General features: G+C 50.8%; 1 protein-coding gene and 3 non-coding genes across 4 annotated transcripts in view; all 4 read right to left on the reverse strand.

The window, feature by feature from the left end:
- Positions 1–1382, reverse strand: part of LOC124338692 — a 4575-nt gene extending 3193 nt beyond the window's left edge. The window contains exon 1 of the ribosomal RNA XR_006917938.1: positions 1–1382. This exon is cut by the window's left edge and continues 3193 nt beyond it. This is a non-coding gene — a ribosomal RNA (large subunit ribosomal RNA).
- Positions 1383–2018: 636 nt separating this feature from the next.
- Positions 2019–2171, reverse strand: LOC124338706. Its single transcript, XR_006917948.1, has one exon. It is a non-coding gene; the product is annotated as a 5.8S ribosomal RNA (ribosomal RNA).
- A 930-nt stretch (positions 2172–3101) lies between these two features.
- On the reverse strand, positions 3102–5395 carry LOC124338747. Its single transcript, XR_006917989.1, has one exon. It is a non-coding gene; the product is annotated as a small subunit ribosomal RNA (ribosomal RNA).
- Positions 5396–9976: 4581 nt separating this feature from the next.
- LOC124337800 lies at positions 9977–17413 on the reverse strand. The gene has a single exon (XM_046791818.1). The coding sequence runs from the start codon at positions 17411–17413 to the stop codon at positions 9977–9979; it is 7437 nt and encodes a 2478-aa protein (XP_046647774.1).
- Between the last annotated feature and the right edge of the window lie 723 nt (positions 17414–18136).

Here is an 18136-nt window from a genome sequence, read left to right on the forward strand (position 1 = left end):
TGCCGCGGCCTCAATCAAGGAAAAAGGCCTGGCTTCTCACCCATTGAAAGTTTGAGAATAGGTTGAGGTCGTTTCGACCCCAAGGCCTCTAATCATTCGCTTTACCGGATGAAACTCCGTTTGTTCTCTTTGCGAGCACCAGCTATCCTGAGGGAAACTTCGGGGGGAACCAGCTACTAGATGGTTCGATTAGTCTTTCGCCCCTATACCCAACTCCGACGATCGATTTGCACGTCAGAATCGCTGCGGACCTCCACCAGGGTTTCCCCTGGCTTCGTCCTGGCCAGGCATAGGTCACCATCTTTCGGGTCCCAACGTGTGCGCTCTGGGTTCGTCCGGCCGACTCGACCAAACCCTTTTAAGGGGGAAAGATCTCGCGAGCATTCGGACGCCCTGGGGTTGCGCCCGCTCTGTTCGAGACGGGATCACCCCTCGCGGATGCACCCTCATCGGGGCCGCTTCACTTTCATTGCGCCTCGCGAGTTTAGTTTGATAATTTCTCGACGACTTGCGCACATGTTAGACTCCTTGGTCCGTGTTTCAAGACGGGTCGGGTGGGACCCGACTTCTACTCTCCGCTCTGGGCCTCCACAGGTTGAGCACCGCAACTTTTTCTCTTTTACAAAAAAAAGCTACGACACCTCCCGGGAGGAGACAGGTCACGACCGGGCAGTACTGTTGGGAAACGCCGCGCTCGTCATCACGGCACCCGCAAAGGTAACCACGAAACTCGCTAACGGACGCCCCGTGTAACAGACACCCAGTCGGTCGCGGAGTCCTACTAGGCCCCCCACTTGCGGACCTTGGCGTGGCTATTGCGATCGCAGAACGACTTATGCAAGAGAGCCGCCAATTCAGGCAGTCTCCACGCAGCGTTAAGGGCATACAACCAAGTGCCGGGAGCGGGGACTTGTTCGACCTTCGAGGGCCCACCCGTTTAACCCCCTGAACGGTTTCACGCACTCTTGAACTCTCTCTTCAAAGTTCTTTTCAACTTTCCCTCGCGGTACTTGTTCGCTATCGGTCTCGTGGCGATATTTAGCCTTAGAAGGAGTTTACCTCCCGCTTAGGGCTGCACGCTCAAGCAACCCGACTCTTGGGAAGGGATCCGATGCACGGTCTCGGCTCGTCTTATCTACGGGCCTGACACCCTCTGTGGGTTGCTCGCCCCGTTCATGGAGACTTGGACGATAGATACCGGACAGACGCGCACGATCCTCCCGAACACCACATTCCTCGGCACCCGCTCAACCGGGCGCGAGGTTCGGTGCTGGGCTCATCCCTGTTCGCTCGCCGCTACTAAGGGAATCCTTGTTAGTTTCTTTTCCTCCGCTTACTGATATGCTTAAGTTCAGCGGGTAGTCTCATCTAAACTGAGGTCAGAATGAATTGTTTGTTTTCAAAAGGAGACAACACTTTATCTAGCTCGGCAGACTTTGGCGTTTTAAAGCCGGGAAAGATTGAATAATTGCCGGTTCAAATTTTTTTTCGAAATAAAGCGAGTCTCTCGTTATTCGCAAAAATTAATTTACGAAAAGTGACAGGGCGTCCTGCGGCTTTTTGTATTGAAACAACGCGTCGTGCGCGAACCAAGCTTGCATAACGAGCGGTTAGAGTGAGTGATAATTCGCGGTGGTCGACACTTCGACACGCCCGGCGCACACACACAACTAAACTCGCGTTGAAGCGGTATATCGCGCACACGCAGCCGACACCTTGTTCGAGAAGATGTGTTTATTTCTAAATTTTTTTTGAGTTGGCTCAAAAATTTCCCATCTGTTTTGCCATCGAAAAAGGTTTCTTTTGAATAGAGAGGAAAAAAACAAAACAGGGCGAACCTTCTTTTATTTTTCCCCCTTTTTTGTATTTGAGGCATCGCGGACACTTAAGTCGCGCGGCACCCAGACGTTAGAGATTCGGGAGCTTTTATGCGGTCAGGCCGGGTGAAAAATAAATCTCGCCGCGACCCAACATGCAAAACCAAGACTGAAAAAATCTCTGTTCGTTCATCATTCGACCGACCCTCAGTCAGATGTGGCCCGAGCGAGAAGCTGGGCCGCCATTTACGTTCAAGATTTCGATGCTCCATGTGTTCTGCAGTTCGCATGGATTAGCGCACTTTGCTGCGCTCTTCATCGATCCACGAGCCTAGTGATCCACCGTTCAGGGTCGTATATAAAACGACATATTCGTTTTCTTCTCTCTTTTTCTCCAACCCGCCCAAGCAAATGAATGCGAGGGCGGAGAAAGAAAGCCAGAAAGAAAATGTTCCGATAAACACTCGTACTAGAATTTGGGTTTAGTGTGTTATTGTGATTTTGAATTCTTCCTACTTCATCGAGAGGGCGAAGGGCAAGCTTAAAAAACATTCGGTTTTCAACGGCATAGTGTCGGGCTTTGGAGTGTTAGTCTATGCGACGCACACGCACGCAACCACGAGTATCTACGGCCAAAAGAACGTCCAGAGCGTACCAAAAGTCTCACACTTTCGTCCCCCACCGAGAATCAAAATCCCGAAGACGAAGAGAAAAAAAAACAATTTCGATTGGGCGTATCCGCTTTAAACCACCGCGCATCAGAGCGCCTGATACCCGTTCAAAATCTTGATGTTTTTTTTCTGGCTCTCCATCCATCGAGTTTTTTTTTTCAAAGTGTTTGATTTAGGGACTAATAATATAAGACTTTATAAAATCTCCTTTATTGTTCCTTCGGTACTCGCGGCCCAGGCGGGCTATCGTATTCTTCACTCTACTAACGTCAACACTGTGAGCGCCGCTAAAGGTCGAATGAATCTATAGAGACATTCACCATCGAAGCAGAAAGAATTTGCTCACGGCCATAGACAAAATCGAAAGACTTTGTGTTTTTTTTGAGCCGAGAGGAAAGAAAAATCAATTTGAAAAGGCGAATCCGCTTTAAACCACCGCGCATCAGAGCGCCTGATACCCGTTCAAAATAAATGATTTTCTTCCGTCAACCCACACATAGTTCATACGATGTCTTACGCCGAAAGACTTTTGATGGGGTTTTTTTTGTTTTGCAACTTTTAGTTGTTTCGTGCTCAACCAAAGCCATATGCGCAAAACATTTGTCTTGTTCGTTTATGATCCTTCCGCAGGTTCACCTACGGAAACCTTGTTACGACTTTTACTTCCTCTAAAGGATCAAGTTCGACCATCTTTCAGTCTCGCCGTTGGTAGGCACCGCACGGGCAGAGATTGCTCCCCACTCGACGGCACCCCGACAAGCCCGTCCGAAGGCCTCACTAAATCATTCAATCGGTAGTAGCGACGGGCGGTGTGTACAAAGGGCAGGGACGTAATCGACGCGGGCTAGTGACCCGCGCCTACTAGGGATTCCTGGTTCATGGGGATCATTGCAGTCCCCAATCCCAACCACGAAGGAGGTTCAGCGGTTACCCGGTCCTTTCGGACAGGGAGAGTGAAACACGCTGATTCCTTCAGTGTAGCGCGCGTGCGGCCCAGGACATCTAAGGGCATCACAGACCTGTTATTGCTCACTGTCACGCGGCTGGACGCCGCTTGTCCCTCTAAGAAGACTGCGTGACGGACGCGAGAGCAGAAGGTATCGCCGGGGATGACGACGACCGAATAACAATAGAGCCAGCCCCCGCGAGACATTCCCGACAAAGCCCCGCCATACCTCATCCGCCAGGCAACCAACCCGTGAAGGCCGTACACCCGACGAACAAAGCACAACGAAACCAAGCCGAGAGATTGCCTCACTAAAGGAACCAGTCCCACCGAGACCCGAATCGCCGCCACCTGATCCCGACGCCTCCGTACTCCCTTCGGTTTCAATTGATAAAACCCGTCACCTATTTAGCAGGCTAGAGTCTCGTTCGTTATCGGAATTAACCAGACAAATCGCTCCACCAACTAAGAACGGCCATGCACCACCACCCACCGAATCAAGAAAGAGCTCTCAATCTGTCAATCCTTCCAGTGTCCGGGCCTGGTGAGGTTTCCCGTGTTGAGTCAAATTAAGCCGCAGGCTCCACTCCTGGTGGTGCCCTTCCGTCAATTCCTTTAAGTTTCAGCTTTGCAACCATACTTCCCCCGGAACCCAAAGACTTTGGTTTCCCGGAAGCTGCCCGTCGAGTCATTGGAGTAACTCCGACGGATTGCTGGTTGGCATCGTTTATGGTTAGAACTAGGGCGGTATCTGATCGCCTTCGAACCTCTAACTTTCGTTCTTGATCAAGGAAAACATTCTTGGCAAATGCCTTCGCTGTTGTTCGTCTTGCGGCGGTCCAAGAATTTCACCTCTGTCACCGCAGTACGAATGCCCCCGTCCGTCTCTATTGACCATTACCTCGGGTCCAAAAGTAAAAGACCAGCAAAATCGGACCGAGGTCCTATTCCATCATTCCATGCTGCGATATTCAGGCGTTGGGATACACCTGCTTTGAGCACTCTAATTTGTTCAAAGTAAACGTTGCCGGCCGCCCGAGACACCCGGTGAAGGGCACCCCGAACGATTGACTGGGTGGAGCGAATCGAGTCAACTACGACCAAAATTAAAAAAGAACCCGAAAGAACTTTCCAACTCTGGCCGCAGATACAACAACGACGCACCGACCACCACTCCGGCGATGTTGTCCGACCGTGAAGAGAGTCGGGCTTTGACACCCGGGCTCCCAGAGCGTGAAACGCAACACCCTTGATTCAGAGCGGCGCCGCCCGGCCGAAGACAGACATCCGACTACGAGCTTTTTAACCGCAACAACTTTAATATACGCTATTGGAGCTGGAGTTACCGCGGCTGCTGGCACCAGACTTGCCCTCCAATGGTTCCTCGTTAAAGGATTTAAAGTGTACTCATTCCAATCACGGGGCCTCGGAAGAGTCCCGTATCGTTATTTTTCGTCACTACCTCCCCGTGCCGGGAGTGGGTAATTTGCGCGCCTGCTGCCTTCCTTGGATGTGGTAGCCGTTTCTCAGGCTCCCTCTCCGGAATCGAACCCCGATTCCCCGTTACCCGTTGCAACCATGGTAGGCGCGTAACCTACCATCGACAGTTGATAAGGCAGACATTTGAAAGATACGTCGCCGGCGCGAAGGCCGTGCGATCGGCGTGAAGTTATCCAGAGTCACCAAAATTGGTACGGTGCGCGAGCCCGAAAGCCCGGCCCCGACTGGTTTTGATCTAATAAAAGCACCTCTTCTGCGAGCCCGAAAGCCCGCAGTCGAGGCTCGAGTGCATGTATTAGCTCTAGAATTACCACAGTTATCCAAGTAGGATGGAGTGGATCTAAGGAACCATAACTGATTTATTGAGCCATTCGCGGTTTCGCCGTCTAGCGGCTTGTACTTAGACATGCATGGCTTAATCTTTGAGACAAGCATATGCTACTGGCAGGATCAACCAGGTATTTCGTGTATGTTTGTTTGATATGCATCCGGCGAGTTGCGGGTTTTTATTTCGCCCACGCATCACCAAACACACACCAAATCAACACGTTTTTTTTTTCTTTTTCTTCGGAAACTAAAATTTTTGATCGCAACGCCTGGCGTGTCACAGCGAGTCCCAGTGAAGAGAAACACCGATCCGATCCGTTTGTTGGATTTTTTTCATTTCAATTTCCAAAGTCAAAGACCATTCAACGGTCTATGAGCCCAAAGTGAATCGGATTCATTCGACCGGTCTTGATATATTCATCAACTTTTTTCCCGTATTACGGTTTTCGACGGTCATATGTGGCGTGCTGTATGCTCATAAGTCAAGCCTGCTTTACTAAGCTGACAAGCATACATCTTTTAAATTTTTGTGGGCTCAGAGTTTTATTTTTATTTTTCCACCGCCGAGGCACACTCTCGCATCACCCCGCACGACACACACACACACACACACACCTCACCGCTCAACGGTCACACGAGGCAGAATTTTCCGCAAAGACTTTCGAAGAGAAAGAGAAAACTCGGAACAACCGCGGTCAGAGGCCAGCATAGAGGCATCGTATAGAAAGTCATGGGCGGAAAAAACAAATCATTTCAAGTCGAGACAAGCAACAAGACTACCCCTATAAAAGTGCGCAATTCTTTAAGAGTTCACCGAAGAATGACCGAGATCAAGTATGCACGAAACGAACATATTCCAAGGGCAGCTGAATAAGCGATTCTGCGCCGAAGCGCGAGAAAAGCAAGCGGTACACCGATGGGGATCGTTTTTTTTATCGTGTTAGATTCGTTGTTGTCAAGCAAGGATTCTCAAAATGTTTTTTGCATTGCACCCAAGTTTCGTACTGATTACTTGTCGCAGACCGGTGACTGTCAAAAAAAAATTTTTTACGTTTTTTCTTGAGAGGTCACTGCCTACACACAACTCCGGGCGGGCCGTACACTCACAGCCGTTTGAATTCTCCCTTCGTGTGTCATGGCCATAACTGAGCGTACATCTTACCGGGCGCCGAGTTGATCTGGCTTGTTCGATGAACGTTCGGGATACGTACAATCGATATAGCTCCAACCGTAACTCGTTTGTAATTACGCCGGCCATACTCAGCGGGCGCTCAGCTCAGCTCTCGATATCTTCCGTCGAAGGGAAGTTCGTAGTAAAAGAGAGTCAGAGTCGACGCCACATTTTGCGGTCCTCGCATCTCATCCGATTTTTGAATTTTTTAGATTTGCCATCACTTCCACCCAATTCTCTCGTATATTTCAATCTCTTGACTTTGTCCGACCGGGCCGTCTTCGCCCCCCTTCAACTCCGTCCATCTCCACTTCTGTGTTCCACACTACGAGCTTCCGTCAAACGGCAAAATGTGAAATATGCGCACGCCGCACGAAATAATTTAAAAGCGTTCTGTTTGGTGGCTTTTTTATTTTTATCTCTCGGCTCACACACACACACACATTTCCGCCTGAACGGTAATTTTTTTTGATACGGTGTCAAAAAGTGAAAAGACGCGCACCATTTTCTTTTCTCTTCCGTATCGTCGCTGACGGTAAACGCTGATGGTTATGATGCCGTAAGTTTGGAAGAAAGAATCTTTCCCGTCTTGTCTCGTTACGGTAAAATAACAAAGAACAAGCGTCCGATTTCTCTCACAGACGGCCACAGACAAACCACACGTGCCGAAGAAACGAAACGTCCGAAACCAAAAAAATGTTTGACGCGCGCACCTCTTCTGAACTTTTCGACCAAGAGTCGTTGGATCGAGTGACGAGCTTCTCAGCTGTCGCACCAATCGGTGAAGCGGGCGTTTGAATTCCCGTCCACATCGCGGTTCGGATATATTTTTACATATACCGACCATCGGAAATTTCGAAAACGGTTTTACCGAAGGAATGATATTTCACACACCGACAGCTCATCGAGTTCGTCTCCGTTCAACGGTTTTTTTTTTTAAGACTTTTTGATCGCATGGGGCTAAACTGGTTAGAGCAAAGCCGCGATCCAAGCAGTGAAAAAAAAACAAAGACAGTGCAAGCGCGATCGAACGGAATCGAAACTAAAATCATGTGAAGTGGCGGGCGGAAAGGAGCTCAGCTACGGTGGAAATGAAACTACAACTAACGCCGAACCGGACAACTTCCCATTCTGCGTCTTCGTTTCATTTCCCAAAGCTCCCCGTCGATACCAAAGTTTTTGCGTCGAAGCTACTAAAGAAATTTTGCGCTTTCCTTTTCGCCTCTTTCGCCTTCCCTTCGATATCTATCCAACCACCGGCTTCGACTTTATTTCTTTCACCCGTCTATTCGCCCGATAGTCGACGGTCGGCCATTCTTTGGTATCGGCCAGGCGGACTAACAAGTAGTAAGACTCGTTTGAAAAATTTGGACCGGGCTTTACAATCGCTGCTTGTCGTAATGTCGCAAATTTGAAAAAAATTTTCAATTCGAGAAACCAAACTATTCGACACTTCGAAAATTTTTGGGACTCTGAAAATTTTTCCGAGTTTAGGAATCGAGACCTCTTCTATACTAAGGAAAACCACTAATGTTCCGCCGCATAATGTCTCCGTTTTCCGGCTCATTTTTAGCGATTGGACGGGGACATTGCCCCATCCAACCGCCAGCCGACTTTCAGGAACCGTCGATTTCAAAGTTGGGACTTAGAAAATTTTCGACGAGTGGGAATTTTTTACGGTCGCAAGTCATCACGACACGCCCGACCAACCCATTTGAGAGCCGCCACGCCTCGACGGTGTGACGGCTTTTTTTCGAATCGACGGGTCTCGCTCACTCCTCTCTCGCGCCGACCAGAGGCCGGGCGAGAGAGTCGTTGCCAAACACCGTCGTCGGAAATGGGAGAATTTGAGTGGGAATTTTTTACGGTCGCGAGTCATCACGACACGCCCGACCAACCCACTTGAGAGCCGCCACGCCTCGACGGTGTGACGGCTTCTCTTTTCGAATCGACGGGTCTCGCTCACTCCTCTCTCGCGCCGACCAGTGGCCGGGCGAGAGAGTCGTTGCCAAACACCGTCGTCGGAAATCGAGAAATTTTCATTTCCATTTCCATTTTTTTCATCGGCCTTTATACGTCCAAGTCCCGCCAACCACGTCACTACCACGTCGTCGGGACTTAGAAAAATTTTTCAATTTTTCGGACTTAGAAAATTTTTCAACTTTCTTTTTTTCGACAACCTCTTCCCTATGTGAAATATCGGTGAGCTCGGCGATACTTCGCTGGGATTTCTCCCAGTTTGTTCGGCCGGACCTAGAGCTATCGATCGCTCAATCGGTACTTACTTTCTAATCTCGATCGGGAGAAGTAAGTCTTGCTTCGGCTGAAGAATGGGTGAATTCTCGTACAGGCCTGCAAAGACAAATCAGACTAAGTTAGTTACTTCGGCACTAACTCAGAATAGACGAGCGGTTCCAACTGCTCGCAGAGTCGACTGCAAGTTGGCCGGGAGTAGAGGTGGGTTAGTCCCGGGATGGGGCCGTTCGACGGTTGGTCGTACTAGGCGCCCGAGAAGGAGAGCGAGTGCCGTGCTACTCGAAGGCACAGCAAGGCGTGTGCTCCTTCCAGTCAGTCCTTCGGATGTGTCCGAGTCCCGACACTTAGAATGCCCGTAATCGAGAGCGATTCTAAGTCCCAACTTTACAAGTTGTTTTACAAAGGCTGGCCTCTCGACTGAGGCTGGCAACCTGAACAGTGTTCAATACAACGGCGCTTCGAGGCCGAGGGGGTGACTCTAAGACTCTAGTAAGAAGATCAATAAAGAGATGCTTACTGTTTGAGTGCTTGTGAATGAGTGATTTATTAGCCCGCATTGGCGCTGTGAAGTAAACTATAATTACAGGCATGGTAATAACAACATTGTCAAATTATAACATTTAATTAATGCGGACTATAGGAGGCGCGAGTCTCGCCCTTTATCTTCTTCGCGGCGGGCCCACTTGGAATGGGTAGCCTCGGGGCGACACGTGTCTTGCCTCTTTATCGTCTTCGCGGCTGGCCCGTTTGGGGTGGGTAGCCTCTGGGTTTCTCGAGTAATGGATTTACTTCTAAGTCCATTCTCTCTAATTTCTTCTAAGTCCCAATGGATAAAATCCGCACGCGCTTCTTCTTCTACGCTGCAATCTTCCGGCCATCCTGGGACTACGGATGCCATCCGCCGGAGTGCTCTTTATCTCTCCGGCTATTTTACTCCAGTCTGGCCATCCAGCTTTGCTGAATGTACTACACCAGACTCTCTACTACTCCGACTATCTTACCGAGTTGATAGTTATTTGCTACCCCGGTCTGCTCTCTTGCCCCGGGGTAGTATTTCGATTGAATCGTCGAAATATTTCTAAGTCCATACTTTAAGAAATTTTATAAACAGGGGTGCCTTCCCTACATAGGAAAGTAGCTAATGTTCCGCCGCATAATGTCTTGGTTTGACGGCCCATTTTAAGAGAAAGGCCGGGCACATGGGCTTGACCTGCCGTCCGACGGTTTCCGAGGACCGTCGATTTGTGTCGGTGTTTACATGCATTATTCGGCGGGGCTTGTAGCTGTTTTATCCGTCCAGCACCTCGCGCTGGTCCGGATCAACCCCTGTCGCATTCTTAGCAGCGGGCTTCGGTCTCCACGCTGCCTGCGCTCGGTCGCGTCTTCGTACTTCAGCTCTGAGCTGCTTGGGTGTTAGATCTTCGTCATCTATCCACTCTATCGGGTTAGACCTTTCGAGGTCGGCCGACGCCGGTAAGTTTACCACCGGCATCTTCGGTTGACCGTGTCGTGGTCTTACTCCCGTGGCCGGTGCCACATCCGACGGACGATTCGTGTCTCCACCGTCCACACCCGAGGCACTCGTTGTCTCTCGCGGCTGTGCCCCATGTGGCCGGCGACTCGTAGCCTTATCACCGTTGCCCGGACGTTTCCCAGTTACTCCGTCAAATGCCGAGGCAATCGTTACCTCTCGTGGCTGTGCCACATGTGGCCGGCAATCCGTAGCCTCATCGCCGAGGGCCGTGGTATTCCACACTCCCCCCATGTAAGTTCTCTTACATACTTGCCCAGATGAGGTTACGTGATCTCCAAATCTGCTCGGGTTCTTGGCAAAGTCTGCGTCGATGATACCTGGTTCTACTTCGAGAGGGTACAAGTTCTGGACAGGTCTATTTACGATTGACGTTTTGCCCTTTGAGTCGACCATGACTAGCTTGACTTTCCGGACTAAGTGATCTCGACCCTTGATGAGTTCGATCACTCGCCCAATGTTCCAATTGATTCGCTTGACGTAGTCCACGTGGATCAAGACTACTTGTCCTAGCTTGACCGACTTCGACGGTATTTGCTCTTGATGAAATCTATTTAGATCCTTCAGATAGGTTGGGACGAATTCTGTCCACCAGTCTGCCACTAGCTTTCGTCTAGCGGCTTCTCTGTTCGTGAGAAACAAGGAGTCTGCGCCGAGCAGTTCTTCCTCTTCCGGAGGTTCGGTGTCGAACTTGTTTACAAAGCCTCCTTTGATTAACTGGTTCGGAGTTAGAGCCGTTTCGTCGCCAGCGATATATCCCAACGGACGGTTGTTTACGATGTCACTGATCTCTGTGATCACCGTATGGAACATGTCGAAGTCCATCTGCTTCGGGTTAAAGGTCTTATGCAACGCTTGCTTCACGGTCTTTATCATGCGTTCCCAGAAGCCACCCCACCAGGGAGCTACACTCGCTGAGAACCGCCAAGAGATGTTTCTATTGGCCATGAAGTCGTAGACTGTCTTGCATTGCCAGAGTCTTCTGAGGTATCTTGCCGTACTATCGAATTCCAGCGCGTTGTCTGAATAGACTGTTCTTGGCGCGTATTTCAACGCGCAGAACCGACGGAAAGCGTTAATGAACGCCGCCGCACTTTTTCCTCTAGTTACCTCTAGGTGAACGGCTCTTGTCGTGGCACAAGTGAACATAACTATGTACACTTTGACTATCTGTCTCCCGTCAATCGCAAACTTGGGTTGTTTCTTTTCTTTCTTTTTCTTTTTCTTTTTCTTGTCGAGGGCACCGACTCTCTCCGGTACCAACTCTTCATCCGATTCGTCGGATGATTCTGATTCCTCTTCGGGGACTCCTGGCTCAGTCCTTGGCTGGACTATCACCGCTTTACTCGGTTCGTTTACTAGTACATTGTACGGACCGGCCATGTCGATGCCGGTGACTGAAAAGGGATCGGATATTTTCAGCCGTTCAATTGGCAAGTGAGCTGGCTTTTCGCTGAAGGCTGTTGCGTTGACCTTCTGACATCTCACGCATCGGTTGAGGATGTCTTTTATCACCTGACAGTGTTTGGGCAGCCAGAATTCGCTTCTGACTTCCATGGTCATGGCGTTCATTCCCATGTGCCCGACCCTCCTATGCAGCTTGCGTAGCAAGACTGTGGTTATATAGTGATCGGGCGGGAGTAAGATCAATGCATCGAGATGATATCTTGCCAACAGTACCTGGGCTCGTCCCCTGCACCTGATAATTCGATTCGTCGTGTCGAACACCGGTCTCAACTTTCTGAACATCTTGTCTCTCGGGACTTTCCCCCGCTCGATTCTATCGTAATCCTCGGGGTATGACTCCATCTGTGCGTGTCTTATCAAGGCGTATCGTGCCGTGAGTAGCTCCTCATATGTGAGTCGCTTGAATGAAACCTGGCATCTCGATCCCGGTTTTTTGAACTTGATTTCCTTCAAGTCAACCATGTCAAACAGGACTTGCTCGATAATGAGGGAAGGCCGGTACATTTTACCTTTAAAGCCGTCCACTGCTCTTTGGATCATAGCCTGAGCTCTGACCATTTTATCCCAGTCGCTGTACTCTTTGCGCCAGTCTGGGTGTTTCGGACGGACCATATCCGTTTGAATGAGGTTTGCCTTGATTTCGATCGGCTTATACTTGTCATACTCCGGGAGCCATTCGGGGCCCTTCCACCAGTTCGATCTCTGGATTTCCTTTGCTGAGCCTCCCCTTGAGAGGAGATCAGCCGGGTTCTGAGTCCCTTCGCAGAAGTGGATTTCTGCGCCGAATTCTCTGATCTTCGAGACTCGGTTTTGTACCCAGATTTCTGGGGTTTTGTTGGTGGCCGTGATCCAACATGTCGCTATCTGAGAATCGGTCCAGATGTGCGCTTTGTGTTCAACCCGATGTTGGTCTCGTATATACTTGCCAAGTATAGACGCCATCAGGTTACTCAGCAGTTCGAGCCGAGGGATGGTCATTGCCTTTTTTGGTAACGGAGCCACCTTTGATTTTGCTGCTATGAGGGCGATCGTCGTCCCTTGCACTTCGTATGCTACGGCCCCATATCCTACCTCGCTGGCATCGCAGAAGATGTGGAGTTCGCTAGGCTCCTTAACCTCTATGCCCGTCCAGCGAGGAATCCGTATGAGCTGTAGGTCTTCGAGACCTTTGATGAACTCCTCCCAATTCTCATTGGTGCAACTGTTCACTATCTGATCCCATTTGCCGTTGGCTAACCATGAGATCTGCATCGCCCGTTTCGCGGACAATATCGCCGGGTTCACGAAGCCCAACGGGTCGTATAGCGTTAGCGCTAGGCTAAACAGCTGTCGCTTGGTAAGCCCTTCTCCTAGCCTTCGTGCCTCGGATATTATTTTATCGGCGTTGAATTTGAACTGGTCGGTTACTGGGTCCCAAAGGATTCCCAGAGCCTTTTTGTCCGCATGTTCGAACACCTCATCTATTCCCAATTTCGATGGTCGGGAGGAGAATTCGAACTCCCCCCGTAGTAAGTTTGTTAGCTCGGCCGAATTCGTCGACCACTTACAGAGTTTCATCTTGATCTCCCCCAAGATTCGACTTATCAGCCTTATCTCTTCGGCAGCTTGTTCGGGAGTTTCGGCTCCCCCCATCCAGTCGTCGACATAGATTTGGTTAAGAGTCCTGGCTGTGATGCCTGGGTACTCTGTTTCGTACTTCTGCAGGTGCCAGGTTAGAACGGCCCTGAGTATAAATGGGCTCGATGCGAGTCCAAAGGTGAGTCTCTTCCATGCGTAGACCACCACCTTGGGTATGGCAGCTTCGGGGTCTTCGACCCAAAGAAACCTCACGATTTGCTCGTGGTCTTTGTGGATTTTGATTTGCAAAAACGCCTTCTCGATGTCGGCCGTCCACGCTATGCAATATCGCCTAAACCTCATTAGAATCCCCATGATGTCTGGGTTTAGGTTTGGTCCTATCTCAAGATTGGCGTTGAAACTGCGCCGGTTCTTGTGATGGACCGATCCATCAAAGACTGGTCGTATCTTTGTGGTTTCCGCGTCTTCTCGCTCGACCGGTCTGTTCGGCAAAAATGCCATTGGCCCATCGTAGTTCGGGTCAGCTATTTCGATGAATCCTTCCCGTAAGTAGGACATCATTACTTCGTGATATCGTATTCGCTTCTCTTTAGTGAAGGAGTCGCTTTTCCACAGATTTTCGAATCTTATGTCGGCTATGGATCTACATGAGTCGTAGTCCGGTCGCTCTTGGGTGAAGGGATACCGTACGACGGCTCGCCCTTCTTCATCGGCTTCGATGCTAGCTATGTAAGCTTGGATGAATTCGACATCCGTTAGTTCCTTATTTGGGATACCTAAACTTTCAAGGCTCCAGAAGGCCGCAAAGTGTTTGTCGACACTTGAGATCTCGTGCTCTTCGGGCACGATCTCTACTTTGGCCACGCACGCTACTGTCTCGTATCCCGGGTCTCCTAAGGAGCCCGATATCGTCCAACCGAAGATAGTGTTATGCGCCACTATTTTCCGGTGCCTGCGCGGTGCTTCCAGTAACATGAATTCGTACATGTTACTGTTTCCAATTAGGATGTCAATCGTCTTGACTTGAGACGGTCTTCTGTGCCTCGGGTCGGCCAAGGTTTCGCCTTCTTTGAGCAACCTCTCACCAAGCTTCGTCTCGGTGTATGGTGTGAGTGTTTGAATGTGGTCCCGGACAATGAATTTTTCCGTTACTGTTCTCGATATGCCGGCTATCGTGACTTGAACAATATCGCAGTACTCGTCGATGGGTGTGTGAGACCCAAATGTCAAGACTCTGATACGTTGCCTGCCAATGACCTTTGCATTTAGCTTCCGTACTAGGGCTGCTGTGATAAATGAATTACCGCAACCGCTGTCGAATATTCCGAACAGTGGGACCCATTCTTCTATTCCTTGTGTCTTTTCTGCTTTGGCTTTCGCTCCAAAGTTCAGTAACACTCCGGCGGAAATTTTTTCCTTGCCGTTGGGTTCTATTACCCCTATATTCGACTGCTCATTGACCGATCGTTCCGCTGACGGTGTCCTCGATGGCGTTGGTGATGGCGGTCGCATGAATGGTTTGCCCGATCGAGGCTTACTTGGAGATTTGCTGGCGGTTCTCGGTACCGGCCTGCCTTTTGTTCTCTCCCGACTTTCTCTCTCGTGCGGGCATAGGACCGACGCATGCGAGGTGGAGTAACCGTGCCGACATGCTCTTCTCTCCGAACAATCCACGTATCTGTGGCCTTGACCAAAACATCTGAAGCATCTGTCCGCGTCCATCACTACTTTCCGCCTTTCGGCCGCGTTTCCGAACGTGCAGTCGCGCGCAGCGTGTGCTTCGCTTTTGCATATTACGCAGGCAAGCCTCGTCGGGGTCTTGTCTCTGAACTTGATTGTTTTTGTGGCTACGCTCGCTGCGTTGGCCTGAGTTGTCTGGGTATAGTCGACCCGTCTCGACGCTTCTTCCGATGATTTAATTCGGATCAACCTATCGAGTTGATGCAGGACCTGGTCTAAGGTCGGTGCTCTTTCTGGCCCCCAATCCATTCTCCATTTCTCTGTTATCACTCCTGGTAGGGAGTTCAAGATTTCCTTAGCCGTGTGCGAATCGAATGTCGCCGGCTGTACGCCTTGGATCAGGAGGCCTTGCCTTTGATTACATATCTCGATATGTTTTTCTCGCAACTGAGCGGACGTCGGGTTCGCTCCCACCGGTTTGCTTGCCGCTTCTCGTAGCTTGGCTTCTCTTTCTCCTATGGCCTGATTCGGGTCGCCAAACCTATCAGCCAGTACTTGGAGAATGGTATTATAAGTTTCCGCCGTGAACGTGAAACTCGCCGTCGCATTGGCGGCTTCGCCTTCGAGAGCCTGCTCCAACATTTGGCTTTTCTCGGTGGCTGTGTATATCGGGTTGTTGTCGTACGTATTCCACGTCTGTCGCCAACCGTGATATTTCAGTACCTCCCCCGCAAACTTGGGCGGTGATAACCGTACCTTAGCCGTCTGTACAGGCATCGGCGCCTGTACTGGGGCAATGCCCAGTCTTTCTGCTTCTACTCTGCGTTGCTGCAGTCGTAGTTCGGCTTTTTCTGCTGTTGTCAGCATGGGCATTAAGTTTTCTACTGCCGTTTTGTAATACGTATAGGTCGTCATGAACGCAATTCTTTCGTGTTGTCTGGCATCGTCAGACCTTGCACGACCGTACTGGGCATAAGCCTGTGTTAGCTCTTCCCTGAGCTGCTCGAGCTCTTGCGTCAATTCTCGTTTGACGTCGTCTGGCGCTTGCGGTGGGACGTATGGTCTACCTGCCGCATGATACGGAGGTGCCGGTCCCGCTGGCGCTGGCGCCGGTGCCGGTGCCGGGGCTGGTGCCGGGGCGGGTGCCGGGGCCGGAGCCGGGGCTGGTGCCGGGGCTGGCGCCGGAGCCGGAGCCGGGGCTGGTGCCGGGGCTGCTGCTGGGCCAAATGCCGGTCTTTGTACGCTTGCCGTAAAGGCACTGCGGTATGATGGGGGAGGCTGACTATATGCCGTTCCTCCCCTTGACGTCGGTCGTCCTACCGTCGGCTCGTTCTCTTCACTTGCCTCTTCCTCTGAGTCGTCCCAGAGTGATCTGCTAGTGTTTCGCTGCTGCCGGGTTCTCCCGGTCTCCGGCTGTTGGCTTTGAGCCCCTTGCCGAGACCTTCTACCCTCTGGCTGCTGGCTTTGAGCCGGCGGTTGTTGGGCTCTATAAATCGTCCTTAGCCTGGTGTCTAGCCTTGACATCCTTACTTTGAGTTCTACTATGGCCTGACCCACCTCTTCTGAGTGTTGGCCCAGTGACTGCGCCAGGCCGTTCGTGATTTCCTCGCCCTGGGCTTCGACCAGGCGTCTTAACTCTACTCTCAGTTGTGTGTCGTCGAACTCTGCAATTCCTGTCTGTCTTAGTTCGTTCAGGCTATTTTGGAGCTGCCCTACTGCTCGTTCAATATGCTCGACCATTCGGGTCTGCAGGGCCTCTGTCGCATTCCTCTGCGTCAGCATCGTTGCTGCGATGTTTGCTTCTATAGCCGCGATTCGTGCGGTTGTGTCTGTGGCTATTGAGCTCCTGAGGCCCATTACAGTCGTTCTTATCGTCGGCACTTCTGTGTTGAGTCTTTTGATTTGCTCTTTATGACCGTCTAGTCTGCTGACTGTCTCGGCTACCTTTGCGTCTGTCTTCGTCAGTCGCCCAGTGATTTCTGTTATTTCACCGTTAAACCTCGCGAACTCTTCTCTCATCCATTCGGATAGAGTCTTACGATCTGGGGTAACTCCGAACCCATCTAGATTCGGCGGCGGTATTTCCGGCGAAGGCTGGGCGCCTGCCTGTCTTTGAACATCGTCTACCGTTAGCCCATTTCTCGGTGACTGGGGTTCATCGGGCCCCTCTATGTTTATGATTTTCGGAGAGCCGCTTAGGTTTCGGTCTGAGGCCCTACTCGATGGCCTACTCCTTGGTGCATTGAGCGTACCGTCCGGATTTTTCCTTGGGGCTCGTCTGGATTTCGCTCCAGTCTCGGGTTCGCTTTCCGCTAACCCTAATACCCGTCTCATGGCTATATCACACTCTGCTTCTAACTGATCCGGGTCTAGTAATAAAGCTTTGTTGACTTTCGGAAGTGCTAGCCGGTTAGGGGTATCGTCTTTGCTCCCCTTCCGTTTCGATCGTTTCTTATCGGAATGCAACATTTATTCGAAATGAGAAGACAGACACAATTTTTTAATTTCTACAAGTGTTTATTATCGATAACCACAGGTTTTTACAATTTTTCAGACGGCTATTGCGCCGCTTTTGGGAGGGTGCTGAGAGCTGCCGCCTTGAGCGCCTCCTCCTCGTCTTCGGCTGTGAGCTGTAGTCCTGGATCTGATTCGTCACCTGAGTCGATCCGTTGGCCCGATCGTCTCGAGACCGGGCGTGGCTGCAGCTCTTCTGCCGATACCGGGGCTCGGGCCGGTTCCTTTAGGAGTTCGTCCTCCTTTTCGCTAGGCAACTCCTCCAAGTCCTCCCCGTAGAGATTTTTGGCTGCGTCAGCTAGATTTACCTCGCCTTCTGCCGCCGATCGAAGACCCTTTCGCCGGGCCGATGCTTTCGCTGCTGCCTCCACCAACTCCTTTGACGGAGGGTTAAACAGTGATTTTCTCCCGGGTTTTAAGGCTTTCACCTGTTTGACTCCCGCGAGTGACCCGTCAGACTTGTCCAAAATGACCTTTACTGAGTTCGTGGTGGCTTCCGCTATTAGCTTGTCTATGTCTATAGCGGGTGCTTTCGTCCCGGACTTCGGCCGGGCCGCCCCCTTGCCTTTCGTTAGCTTGGGGCTAATGGGGCTAAGCAGTGCCGGGGTTTTCAGAGCCTCGACGTTCACTCCTTTCGAAGCGAGCGTCTTACCCTTATTCGCCGCCGTACGCTTTGGC

The sequence above is a fragment of the Daphnia pulicaria genome, chromosome 4 (assembly GCF_021234035.1).
Source record: "Daphnia pulicaria isolate SC F1-1A chromosome 4, SC_F0-13Bv2, whole genome shotgun sequence".
NCBI classification, from domain to species: domain Eukaryota; kingdom Metazoa; phylum Arthropoda; class Branchiopoda; order Diplostraca; family Daphniidae; genus Daphnia; species Daphnia pulicaria.

What these genes read in the sequence shown, in the direction of transcription:
- LOC124337800 (XM_046791818.1), bottom strand. Translation starts at nt 17,413, where the DNA reads ATGTTGCATTCCGATAAGAAACGATCGAAACGGAAGGGGAGCAAAGAC.